General features: G+C 38.6%; 1 protein-coding gene across 3 annotated transcripts in view; it reads left to right on the top strand.

Annotated features, from left to right (window-relative positions):
• The first annotated feature begins 554 nt into the window (after positions 1-554).
• Positions 555-13,762, top strand: part of myripa (myosin VIIA and Rab interacting protein a) — a 23,659-nt gene continuing 10,451 nt past the window's right edge. Inside the window, exons 1-5 of one of the 3 annotated variants that reach the window (XM_031865003.1) lie at positions 555-598; positions 1,055-1,102; positions 2,300-2,468; positions 8,773-8,994; positions 10,189-10,325. In XM_031865003.1, coding sequence (XP_031720863.1) covers positions 2,359-2,468; positions 8,773-8,994; positions 10,189-10,325 — 469 coding nt within the window. In that variant the 5' untranslated portion in view covers positions 555-598; positions 1,055-1,102; positions 2,300-2,358. Of the gene's footprint in view, positions 599-667; positions 757-826; positions 1,103-2,299; positions 2,469-8,772; positions 8,995-10,188; positions 10,326-13,762 lie in introns of those variants that run through there. The other 2 variants (XM_031865004.1, XM_031865005.1) reach the window with 2 other exon arrangements.

Genomic DNA, 13,762 nt, shown 5'->3' with positions numbered 1-13,762 from the left:
CGCTTCATCTTCCCAAACAACAAAAGGTGGCCAGCGCCCAATTGCTCTCACCCCCATAGCCAGCAAGTACTTTTAGAGGCTGGTTAAATCCATCTGCCCCATGCTGCCACTCGCCCTTGACCCCCTGCAATTTGTATACAGCCAAAACAGAGCCACAGAGGACGCCATCGTCCACGTCCTACACTGTTCTCTCCCACCTGGACTGGAGGGACACTCATGGATGCTGTTTGTGAACTACAGCTCAGCCTTCAATACAAAACTACAAAAGTATGCAGAGAATGCATTTCATGTACTTGTATGTTTGTGACAATAAAAATGAAGTTTACGTCTTTTAGTTTCATTCATTCCACCTCTTTATTTACAGCACTAACATCCCTCCTGTCATTTCTGACTGTAATGCTCCACCTGTCCACTAGTTGGCCTCAGTGTTTCTTGAGTGTCTTCAGTCACGCGCTCCTCGACAACCGACCAGCAGCACACCTGCTCCTCATTTCCCAATCAGACTCCAGCTTCCTCCAGACACCACCTGCTTGTAGCTCTGCAGCAATTAGTCTGTTTCACAACACAGGATATCAATTTATCGTCAACTACTTGGCCTGTGAGTCTGCTTGTACTACACATTTTAACAGATATTTATGGAAGGCATTGTGATAAAGTGTCAGCTAGAATTTCTTTGGCGCTGCGCCCACCTAAAACAGATGTGTCCAAGAAGTTCATTTTTTTTCCTTTAGAAATTTACAAAAAGATAAATACTCGGTACGCATTATAACAATATGTCTTTAAACCGTAATCCTTCCCCCCCCCTCTCACTTGTTTACTCAAACTGTCATCACTTCCCAGCCACCTAATTCCTTGTTCCCAGCAGAGAAACACTAGAAGTAGACCCGGATCAGGCTTTATCCTGATTTACTCTCAGAAACCGGGACAGGCTGCACGAATCAGACCTCAACCAAAGAACCAGGAAAGATCGTAAAAAGAGCGTCTTGAAGACTCCTTACGGGAGTAGACTAATTGCTGTCGTGTTTTTTCCACCCATTTTTTTGTGTCCGTGAAGGTGCACCGGTGGTCGGTTTCACCCAGCCGGAGACAGACGGAGAGATCGGTGAGTTATGATTTTTGTGAAAATCTTGTCAGAGAAAGATGTAAAATACAATGCGCAAAACCTTTTTTTTTTTTTTAATGACATATACTGTTTGTTGCAGCTTGCACCAAAATCATTATCATCACCAGGATATTGTGTGTCTGTGACCACTCATGAGGAAAAGTCACCTTTATTTCTGTCATTTATTCCAGTTTGAATACTTTGCTATTTGTTTAAATCCCAGCAATATAATTCTCAAGATCTAATGCATTGAAAGTGCAAAAGTACTCATGGTTGTGACTGTTAATATTAAGATAAACAGTATTGCTTTTACTGGAGTGTTTTGTTCAATCTTAAACAGCTCTCCTCTGCAGCTGCTCTCCACATCCACAGGGATTCACTGCAGACCTGCTGTCATGTCGGCTTCCATCATAAAAACATTGGCCTCAACTTGTCCGACCGAGAGATTTTCCTCCTCAGGAATGCTAATGCAGAAAATCCCAACTCCTGCTCGGTGTTAATACCCCTGATTTACTTGATTAAGTGGCTTGTAGGACCTCAAAATGAGTTTTAAGTGCTTATGGACTCCGGTCTGTGCTCTATTATATAAACCAGGAGGTTTAACATGCGTAGGAGGTGCCGGGATACATGCATACAATACATTTAAAACAGTTTATGCATGTTTACTTTGATTCACTGTAACACAGTAGACATGCGGGAAGCTTTCTAATTAGTCAGTAGGACTCTGAAAGGACACTTTACTACAATTATGACAATATTTCACCTTATGGTCTCGTTGACAAATCAAGTTTAGTGCTTTTTTAAAATATAAACGCTATCATTTAATGTTTAATTATTCTGCAATATTCCTATGTAGTCAAATGACATTTTTGAAGGTCTAAATTCATTAGTGGTGTAGACAAAGTTGCTAGTTTATTAGGTACACGTAGCTATAACTAATAGTCTAATACAACAGTTAATCCTACTTTCATGAAGTTGATCATGTTCAACATTTGTTAAAACTGTTTCTGAGAGATGTTGAATCCACTTTAAGCTTGATTTAGATGCTGCAGTTGAACTATATTTCATAATACCGACTTCCTATTATTTTATAAACATTACATCGTACATTTGTCAACCAATACCTCATTTCACTGTCATATTCTGCTCTGATTGCTGTTTTTTTATTTTTTTTTTGATTCATATTCTCTTCTTTAGATGATAACAACGAGCTGATTGATCAGAGGGGTTGAGTGACAGCCTGAAGAGTGTCAGCGATGGGCAGGAAGTTGGATCTGTCGGGGCTGACAGACAACGAGGCGGAGCATGTGCTGCAGGTGGTGCAGAGGGACATGAGGCTGCGCAAGAAGGAGGAGCAGCGTCTCAGGTTAGTTCTGACCTACACGCTGACTTCTAACACATAAACCTGCAAGTGTATATTTACTACTTTAGGTCAGTGGTGGAGGAAGTATTCAGGACTTTCACCGAAGTAGCAATACCACAGTGTTGAAATACTCTGTTACAAGTAAAAGTCCTGCATTCAAACTTATAAAAATAATACCAATTTCTTGAGTAAATGTACATAGTTATATTTCACCGCTGTTTCTAGAAACTACATAAAAACTTTACATATAACGCAGTCTAACAAAGACACTTTGATCTTGTTTAAAGCTGCTCTAATAAGATTTGAAATGAAATGTGAGTTGCTTTTACATTAGTTATGAACACACAGAGGATTATCACCCGACTCTGCTGCTCCCCTCGACTTTATAAAGCATTTCAACGTATGTTAGCTTCATGGTTTCGGTTTTACTGTCCTCAACTTTAAAGTCTTCGGGCGTGGTTATCAGCCGCAGCTGGTTTCAGAGAAAAAAATCCCTAAAAACCAATTGTACTCTACCTGCTCAGCACCAAACAACAGAGAGACACAGTTAATGAGCCTGTAGCAGCTAAAGAGACAGATATCTCCTTCAGGAGTGTTTGATTTGCATTCATCCGGTGACACAAACACTAATCCATGAAGCTGAGAGGAGCTACAGATTCAAGTGATAATCCTCTAAGTTTATCATTTTGCGCAATCCTTTTGTCAATGATTACAACCGCAGAGCATCAGGAGGTTTTAGATAAACTCAAGTAACTTTTTTTGTGAGTCAAGAGATACTTGATATCCATTATAACAAAATCTAATATATTGTAAAAGCAGTATACATTCACATTGTGTGGAGCTCAGTGTACATTCGAGGCATTTTTAGACCTCGGCGGGTGTTTCACATCCTGTCTTTCTGGACAGGAAGTGACTGCCCTTTCCTGTTGTACTCAGACTGGCTTCTTCAAAACCTCTAACCTTCAGAGCCCAATCACAACATGTATGAACACAAAGACAGAATAATATGCCAATTGGATGGGTTTGATCTGCACCTCGGGTTTATTTTGACCTAAGAGAGATAAAGAGAGAGGGGTGCATAGTGGTAAATGATTGTCTACTCGTCAGAGGTTATGAATAACATGGTAATGTCATTTTCTCGTGACTCTGTTACTTGCTCCTTGTACTTCATTATGCTTACATAATATTGTTCTTCTGCGTATCAAAAAGGCTCTCAGCCATCAGGGAACCCAATCAAACAATAACAAATTGGACCACTCATGCAAGATGAACTTAATGGCTGTAATTTCCTCAAGATATCCAACACTGAATTCCGCCATATGTACAAATTGCATACAGTGCAAGTTCATATAAGGTGACATTTGTTGTAGTGACGGATGCTCTCAACAATGCTGATAAATTCTGTGTTAAAGTAATACTTTTAGTAGTTCTGTGGAGTTTTAGATATTTAGTAGTGCCATGGAGCTGTTTTTCTTTAAGTGAGCCCCTGTTTTGCACGCCCACAAGGATGCTCATGCATGCACACAGTGATGTCACAGTGGTCACACACACACACACACACTGACCTGCAGGTGGCAGTAATGATCCAATACTATGAAACGATATGCAAAAAAAAGACAGAGAGAAAAGAGAATGTATGTTAGTCAACAAACGATACGGATTTAAAAACGGCATTCAACAGGTTTGACCTCAAGCATTTTACTGTTGCAGATGGTCAAACTCAAGCTAATGTATCTTTAACTCTAACTTTAGATCTTTAACTTTAACTTAAGTAGATTTGTCAAGGTCACAAGATACATTTGGGATGCATTTATGTTAATATTTTGAATCAAACCATCTTGAGGGATCATGTCTCTTTAGTGGAACTCACAGACATCTGAATTGTATCCAGGGCCCCCAACCAGATAGTGTTTACATTTTATAAGCTCTTCCTGTGTATTTTATTATTGTGACATCTTGAGCTACACTTGTCAAAAGAAATAGTGGCATAAAAAGTAAAATATTTGCCCCTGAAATGGAGTACCTCGTTAATTGTACATGATAACAGTATTTTAGTTAATCTCTTCAACTGTGTAACTCTAGCTCTAAACGAGTTAGTTACTCTTGTACCTGCGAGGTTTGACGTTATCCAAAGCCATTAAGTGGTGAGCTTTCTACTTCCTCTTACTAAAAGTGTGTCGAGCAATTAAGGTGCCTACTTATAGCTAATCTTGTTGTTTACTGTGCTAGATGACTAGACTTGTGCTGACATTTAGCTTAAAAGAGGACGTATTTATACATTATTATTTTCTTTTATTTGTGAAAAAGCCAAGAACACCTATTTTATATTTAACTTGCTAAATGATGTCAAACACATTCACACCACATCTCCTCTTCAGCAGAAGTACATTGAAACATGACATCTTGTACCATTTTCAGATATCTAAGGGGTGAATCCCTCTTGTCTAGTCGTAAAGTGGACTTCGACTTCATGCATCCTGCTTTTCAATTTCTTTTACTGACAACCCTCTGAGATGAAATCCCGGAGCCTCTGTGAATGTCAAATAGCGACGCGTGATAGACGGGGGAGTTGAAGATTAGAGGGGAATACAGATGCGTGATCAATCCAGTGTTCAATTGTTCACCCTCCCTTCTTCTCATGCAGAGAGAAAGTGTCACTGTTGACTGAGCTCATCTAATTCAGTGGACATAATCTTGTAAAAGTGTCTGACAATACTAACTGAAATATCACGCGCTCCATTTGTTAATGAACTGATATTAATGTGCCTTGTTTTCTAGGTTGTTGCCACAGTTTAACTACTGCAGATAATAGTACTTTCTAGTTTAGGATGAGATTCATCGACCAGCCTGCAGAGGGAGTGTTGAGCAGAGAAAAGGCTTTTAATCTCCACAGTGAACATTTTTAATGTGGGTTATTATAAGTAATGAATGATTTTAATCACACCTACTTAGTGTGTGTGTACATGTATTATAATCTCTATTCACAGTAATCTATTATAATCCTGTTTTAAAATTGTGAAAAAACAACTATACTTTGTTCTTATAATCTGTGACATTAGGCAAAGCTTGTTGTTACACAAATGCATATGCATGTATTTACATAAATTCCCCTTCACACACTTCTTGTATCCAGTTTCTGGTAAACCAACTGAGATGCACACAGCTGCCAGTCTTTAGTTCCAGAGTTAAAACTAGTGCGACCTAATACCACAGTCCTGCAATCATTTCTACCTGCATGAAGGTGATAATGAATTGTTGTTGAACTGTTTCAGAGAGGTGTTCATTCTACTTAATGTCCATTTTGGACATTTTTGTTGATTTGGTTCTGTCAAACTGTATTATGTGAATTTAAGAATATTTGTGTTTATTCATTACAAATTAGAATCTGGTGCTGGTCTGTTATCAGAAAAACTTTATTGTGAAAGACAACACGACTCTCACAAACATACATGTAGCATTAAAACGTTTCTGTTCTTACTCTTTACTCTTTTACTTTTTTAATTGTAGTCTTTTATTGTCTACTTAGTATAACACAATTTAACAGCACAATCTATAGAATCAAGATGTCTGAAACTAAAACTAAACATGATCATAACTACAATTTATTGTTGTATTATACTGCATTAGTTTCAGCTATATGTGTACTAATAAACAATTGAGTGTATAGGCTTTATGATATTCCTGAAAACAATTTGTTAGATTCAAGACATATCTATTCAGCAGCAGACTGGCATTGTCGTCAATATGAATTGGGTATAAATGTGACGATCTTGATGTGGCACAAACGTCAGACTGTGTGTATCTTATTAAGGTCTTACAGCAGAATAACAAGTTCTCAGGAAAAAAGCCACCAGAGCCTCACTGCACCTGACGATTTAGGGATTGTTGGCATGCGTATCTCTGTAGCGCCATCAGCCACACACGCATGCTGAGCCTCAGCGTGGATGTTAATCCTGTCTGATTTGAGAGAGGAAGTGAAGTTGTGTTACAGGAAGGTGAAAGCATCAGTTAAATTCAGAAAATAAATGATGTGGTTTAATCTGTTTCCTTAATCCTCTGCAATTGTTTACCTACAGTACTCATCAATTAATATGCTGAGTACTCTCTGGAAGTTCAAAATGACCACCGCAGCAGTAAGCTTATATTCAGTTATTTGTACGCAGATACATTTTTTTTTTTTTGTAGTGTTGTTAAACTACTCATTGTATTCACATAAAATACAATAAATATATACTGTACGATATACAATCTCGTAAACAATATTACTGAAAAGGCACAGGCAGAAGCATACTACTTACATATGCCCATTCTACAGTCTTATTAATTTAAGCTCCCCCCCCCCGGGGAAATAAAATAATCATTCATGCTAACCCTCACAAATGGCAACCGTTGTTTTGAAAACCAAAACTGAGTTACACATTATTACATTTATGTTGGCATTGTTCCATAATTAAACCCTTATGAATAAAAACAGACCAATAATCCAACCTCATTATTACCCGTTATGTTTTCAGTTTTATTGGATTTCATTCAAGCATTTTTAAGATTAATCGATTGGTTAACAATTTTGATAACCGATCAATTGTTCTGATCACGTCACCAAGCAAATATGTCAAAATCTTTTTTTATTTCTGGTTTTAGAAATAAAATTTAGACCTCTTTTAGTACAAAACAAGTCATTTGAAGACGTTGACTTGGGCTTTAGGAAATTGGGACTACTTTCTGACATTTTATGGATAACTGATAAACAAATAACTTGATTGATAAATCAGCAGGTAAATTAATAATCAAAATGAGTTAGTTGCAGCCCTAATAGTTATTTTGTCAGATTCTCATTCTCTAATATTTTCAGATTTACCCTTTTTATTATCAGATGTATTACAGCCGCTTTGAGTAAGCCTGTGATATATGATTTAGATTCCATTGAAAGATGATAAATTATCATAATGAATTATTGCCCTGCCTTTTGACATATTGTCTACTTTTTCCAGCTTCTTTTTTTTCCATAACCGACATGCAGCACTCAACCATTCACTTTAAAATAACCAGTTAATACAGTCTATACAAAAGCACAGTGACAGGGTCATGAGGAATTTATTTTTTGCTTTACATTTTGAATTATAGTCATTTAAAACTGAAATGAAATTAACTTTAAAACCTACAGTGGCTGATTTTGTTTCTCTGTGCCCGTGTTGTCAGACTCGCCGTAATGATGCATCTATGAATGATTCCGTAATGGCTGATGCTCCTGCTGACCTGATGTGAAAATAATGGATTTTTTGTGACACTTACCATCTTCCACTACTTCCACCAGTTTCCATTTGTCTCGTCTGCATTCGCCCATCTTGTTTTCCTACTGTAACGTCGTATTCCATCATCTTTAGCCTGTTTCACATGTTGCATCGTGCAAGTCCAGTGGTGGTAGAAGTGCTCAGATAATTTACTTAAGTAAAATAAGTAATACCACAGTGTTTAAATACTGATTTAAAATAGCGATTAGTAAAATAAAAGAACAGACGTCTTAGCGACCTTATACCATAGTATTTTGTTGAAGCACTTTAATAACGTTTCCCAAAACAGAATAGGTCAAAAACACTCCCAACATTTCTGACGGTGAAGGTCAACTTTTAAACCATGGAAGAGAAGTCCCTAACGTGCTCAAGGAAATTATATTTAAGCATCTTTAATTGCATAACAACTGGGCAAACAGTCATATGTCATATGATGGAAAGCTTCAGATCAGCCACTAAATGGACCTCGAGCTATAATAAATGTTTATGGTACTCTACATATCGGCAGAAAAGCTACTGCTGCTGTCGAGGAGAACGCGCTGATGTATTATTGAGCATACCCTCCTGCGTTTACCTTTACTTGAGCACAGCAGGCGACGTTTAAATATTCAATCAAGACATTTATGAATGAGAATTTCACTTTTAAAAAGAGCTCTGCCGGTGTTTCACCACTCTAGAATGAATAATGTACATTAAGGGAGATATTGCTGCTTATTTTTCTTTTAAATGACTAGAACATGAATAAAATGATACTTTGTGAAACCACTTTAATTTCTTTTTTCATTAAAGGGAGGCAAAGGATCAGTGTGACTGACTGTGTTTGTATGTACTTCATGTCCATTTTCATAATCATCCTATTTGACTCAATAAACCCACAGAGAGGAACTAATATCATAAATATTCTGTCCTTCTCCCCCCCCCCTCCCCCGATTGAGGATAACTCTCTCACACACATTCCTGGTTTCACGATCGTCCTCCCTCTAACCTTCCCCTCTCTCCCCCCTCCTCCTCCCCAGTGAACTGAAGCAGGAGCTCGACGAGGAGGGCAGTCGCTGCCTCCTGCTGTCACGGCGGAGTTGCTTCAACCAGCGCTGTTGCATCCGCTGCTGCTCGCCCTTTACCTTCCTGCTCAACCCCAAGCGCCAGTGCCACGACTGCCACTACAACGTCTGCAAGGCCTGCCGGGTCTACAACAAGCGGGACAAAGCCTGGCTCTGCTCTGCCTGCCAGAAGAGCAGGTAAGGGTTGAGTGGTTGTAGTCATGATTACGATGGTGTGTGTGTGTGTGTGTGTGTGTGTCAAGTCCATGAGGCTGAGTTAAGTGATGAGAGGCTGACGGTGACGTCAAAGGTTATTAAGCTCTTACTGCACCGCTGGAGACATGGATTTTGTGTTTATTACATAGTCACTAAGATACAGAACAGGATCAAGTCTTCCTCTGGCTGAAATATTCGGACTCAGTATTTGGACTCACTAGTCGCTGGTGTTGGAAGATGTGAGGCAACAAACGATGTATGTGCAACGACAATCTTCTCCTTTTCTTTTATTAAAATTGTCTTTTTTTTGTGTTGAATGCAGCTTCTTAGCGTCATGTTACAGAAGGACTTTGATGCACCATACAGAGGTTCAGGTTTCGAATGGTTGGCTGTATTTCTGTATTGCTGTGTCGTGTCATGTCAGAGTTTGGTGATACAGCCCAGATGTTTTATGGATTCTCGTGTGGTTTACTCAGTGCACGAACGTGAGTTGGAAGATGTGTACTGAGTGTTTCTTTTGGTTTACGAAAACTTTGTTACAATAATAAATAAAAACAACTTAAACGGACTAAGACATCTGTCAAACCTTACAAGAGTTTACAGAATATCCAGTTAAAATGCAATGAAAGAGTAGAGGTTAGCAGAGAGTAGAGATTCCAGTTAGGATGCGTAAACAAAGCTTAAAAATAAAATAAAACCAATTTAAAAGCAGTCGCAATGAACTATGTATACTATTTACCAGATCTTTTAGAACTGACATCAATTATTTAGAAACGTAATGTTGCGTTTTTATAGACATATTTGATGTTGTACATTAGTAGTATATAGCGCAATATTTAGGAGAAAGCGGTGTAATTTGTTAGTGTGTGTGTGAGAGAGACATACAGAAGTCATAGAACAAATAAATTCTTCCAGCAAAAGCTTTCATGCCACATATCCTGCTTTGTTTCTCACTGCTTTTTTTAATCCATAAACTAATTTGGTCTCTAAGGTGATATTCCTGCAGTTTCTCGTTGGAAGTGAATTGGAAAGCTACAGCGGTTTTATACCCAGAAATGTATCATCAGCATATAATATCACCAATACAACAAAGTCTGCGGCGTTTGACACTTGTTAGATATACGTACAGGTTATATATATTTTTTAACCTGATGTCTGTGTGTGTGTCTCTCTCAGGTTGTTGAAGACACAGTCACTGGAGTGGTTCTACACTAATGTGAAGACGCGCTTCAAGAGGTTTGGCAGCGCCAAAGTGCTGAAGACTCTTTACAGGAAGCACTTGGCGGAGCACGGCGCGCTTTCAGAGCTTACTGGTAAACCCCTCTGTTTATTAGTGTTGTGAAAGAACTTGTTTCTGTTAACTTGGTGATATGACTGAACATATCTTATGTGACACATTTTGTGATACCGTGTATAATTTGGGCCTATGGTGCCTGTCAAAACTCAATGTCTTATTTCTTGTAAAGCTGCACCAATCAAGAATTTGGATCAAATGACTGTAATGTGAAAGTTTGCACCTCAGCTCTACGGAGCATTTTTGCTTTTGTCTTTTTGTTTTGTGACCTTATTGCTGTAGTTTACTTTCAACGCTCTTATTTCACCGTTTTTAGCCGCAACAGGCAGTTTACAGCAACGAAGCTCTAAAAACCCACTGGACACGACCTGCTCAGTTAGTGACTAGCTGCTAAATGCTCCACTGTGTTTACCGGCTAAAGGGACAGATTTGATGGAGAGCCAAACAAAGCTAAAAGGGGAGTAAATATTGGACTTACATTCGTCAGGTGGCCAGAAGCACAACTCAAAAATGAATGCTAATATTGTGTTTGCAGGATAGACAACTGTTAGCTAGCTAAACTCTGTAAATACCATAGACATGTATATGAGAAGAGGACGTCGTCATCGGGGCGTCACCAATTGGTTTGTGGATTACTGTTTTTACGATTCAAAGCCGTATTGAATAAGACTTGAAACTAGCGATTGAGACCATAATCTCATGTTTACCATGTTCACTGAGGTGATAAATCACGTGAGAAATAGGGTCATTTTCTCACAGACTTTCATACAACCAAACTTCTTTTTGCAACCGGAGGAGTTGCTCACTGCCGGCCAGCAGAGAGAATGCAAGTTTTAAGACACTTCTGCTTTGGCTTCACGCATCAGAACCGGAGGTTGCCGACTGATTTAAAAAAAAAAAAAAAAAAAAAAAATAAATCTTTGACTGACTGAATTTGACACAAATGATCTTCGTTCAATTTGTCACTTATTTTTAAATTGAGCTTGAAAGTTATTCTTGACCTGGAAATAATAGTTAGACCTCAATTCTAACCTATTTATATTTCACCAGTGACAGTAAGAATATAGGCTTTTGTATCTTGCATCACATTTTTTACTGACATTTTGTAATCTGAGTAGTGTTTCTTTAAGCAGTCCTGCACATCTTAATGTGAAGCGTGTAGCGCAAACACACAGGGTTAGGTGTTTGCTGTAGCCAGCCATGCTGACGATGTATTCCTCTGAATAGGACTGTTCACCCAGCAGCATATGCTCCAGCATGTTGGGGACAGAGCGTTACAGGCTGTGGAGTGCATCTCCGGGCCATTACTTCAGACTCTGATCTGATTGAACAGACAAGGGATTTCAGAGAATTATGAGTGTTTTGTGGAGGCGAGGTCGCTGGCTGCAGATGATGCAGCGCTCTGACCCCTGTGGGAGGAGGACTGATGTGTGCTGGCATCAGGCCACCGCTCAGTGTCACATTCCGGTTTACTGTTTCATTCTCTGCTCACACGCACAAACTGTATCATACCGTTTAATTTGTTTATGACTGGAAATTGTGTTTAATCAACTGCCAAATCTGCATCTGCGTAGTTTGGCTCGTAAAAAAGCTCTGCTGTTGTAACTTTGCATAACAAACAATGCCAGCTGCATAAAAACCATCAGAATGAATGGAGCTGACATTTGGAAACTAATGGCATTGAATAGAGGCATCACCATGTGTCAGATTTGTGTCGCAGTGAAACATTTCCCCCATGACACACACTCACTGACACTGCTCAGAGACATGCTCGTCTAAAGAGTAATGCTAAATAGCAAAGTGACCCCGAGGAAGAGAACAGACATAAAGACACAGTTGACATTATTTGATGCTTATTTTACATGCGGTATATAAAAGTACAGACATAAAGAGAAATATTGAAAGCAGTCAGAAGTTAAAATTATGCTAATCACAAGTACAAAAAAATGAATATATATATTGTTAGGTATTAATCAAACTCTGTCAACTCGTTCCTTACCATTTTCCTCTGTTTTATTCAGACAATATACATTAACATTAGCCACACGGGGATCTACAGCCTTGCTAGCAGCTCTACTGTTCTTAGTCACAGTAGTGCTCTGAGTACACCAAGTACAGCTGACACTGATGGGAATGCCATTAGTTTTGCAGGCGTTTGGTCATAAACCAATTACAATTTTGACATTAAGATGACAGATTAAAAGTAAGGTTAAGTTGTTGTTATAGTTACATTTTATCTTGCGGGGAATATGAATGTCTGTACCAAATGAACTAACAGTTGTTGAAATATTTCGCTCAAAGACACAAATGTGAACCTAGATAAATAAAATGTGTTCATTAGTGAAAGAATATTTGAAACGATATGAGTTGCTTTTGCTACAATATGATCTCCAATTTTCAGTTGTCTTGGGAGTCTTTGGTAAGAATTGAAATAAACAGTATCATGACTTATTATAAATGTATGATACAAATCACATTAGTCTTATCTTTCAAAGTATCAACATAATACAGTGACAAACATACACACCTGTATGGAGCCAAAGAGTCTCAGGCTGCCTTCAGGGGTACTGTGACCTTAGCTGCTCATCGGTCATGAGTCTTTTTATGTCCCTGTGTTGCAGCCGAATGTGTCCCAACTCATTAGATGATACAACACAGACGTCTGCACACATACATATACTGGCGTCACAGATAAAATGTCCATGCTGCAGCCCCTAAAATACATAATTTTGTCTTAATTTACAGGATGCATCACCTCAGTGAACTCATGCTTGCTTGAAGGGTTTTTAGTAATGAAAGAGTAGAGTGTTAACTGCATTTAAAAAAAATAATCTACAGTTCACATCACTTAGTCCAAGTCCTCTGTTTGCCCCTTAAAATGATTGGAAGTGACCCTGTGTACTCGACTGTACCTCTGAACCAGCGCCACAGATGAGGTTGCCTGGTAATGCCACATGTGAGGCCGTTCTAATGCACTTATGTAACCACATACAGCTGCATTGTGGACGGCACAGAGCTCAGAGTAGGAAGGAGAAACTATCTGCAGTGTGACTGAACTCGCTGCTGCTCCGTCACCAACTCTCTAAAATCAAATCATGTAGTTAAAATAACAAACCTTTATTTTTAAAAGGCAGATATCCTCTTTATTAGGTTTTCAATTATATTCACAGTTTACAAATCATCTTAAACCCCCTGAAATGTTTGCAGACTCATTGGGCCACCTCACTTCATTTCAAACATGTTTTGATTGTTTTTTATTTTAACCTTTCGAATGTACGAACATTGCATGTACTCAGCATAGTCTAGTGAGGTAACAGTTGGCCATTTCTCTTGAGTACAATGTGCTACATCAAATACACACCTTAAAATGGAACGACCAAAATGAAACGCAAAAGGTAAACTTTTCTTAATTTGTGTGTGTGTGTGTGTGTGTGTGTGTGTGTGTGTGTGTGTGTG

Source organism: Anarrhichthys ocellatus, unplaced genomic scaffold, assembly GCF_004355925.1.
Source record: "Anarrhichthys ocellatus isolate YVR2014 unplaced genomic scaffold, GSC_Weel_1.0 scaffold32, whole genome shotgun sequence".
NCBI classification, from domain to species: Eukaryota; Metazoa; Chordata; class Actinopteri; order Perciformes; family Anarhichadidae; genus Anarrhichthys; species Anarrhichthys ocellatus.
This window is presented reverse-complemented; position numbering and strand designations above follow the sequence as displayed.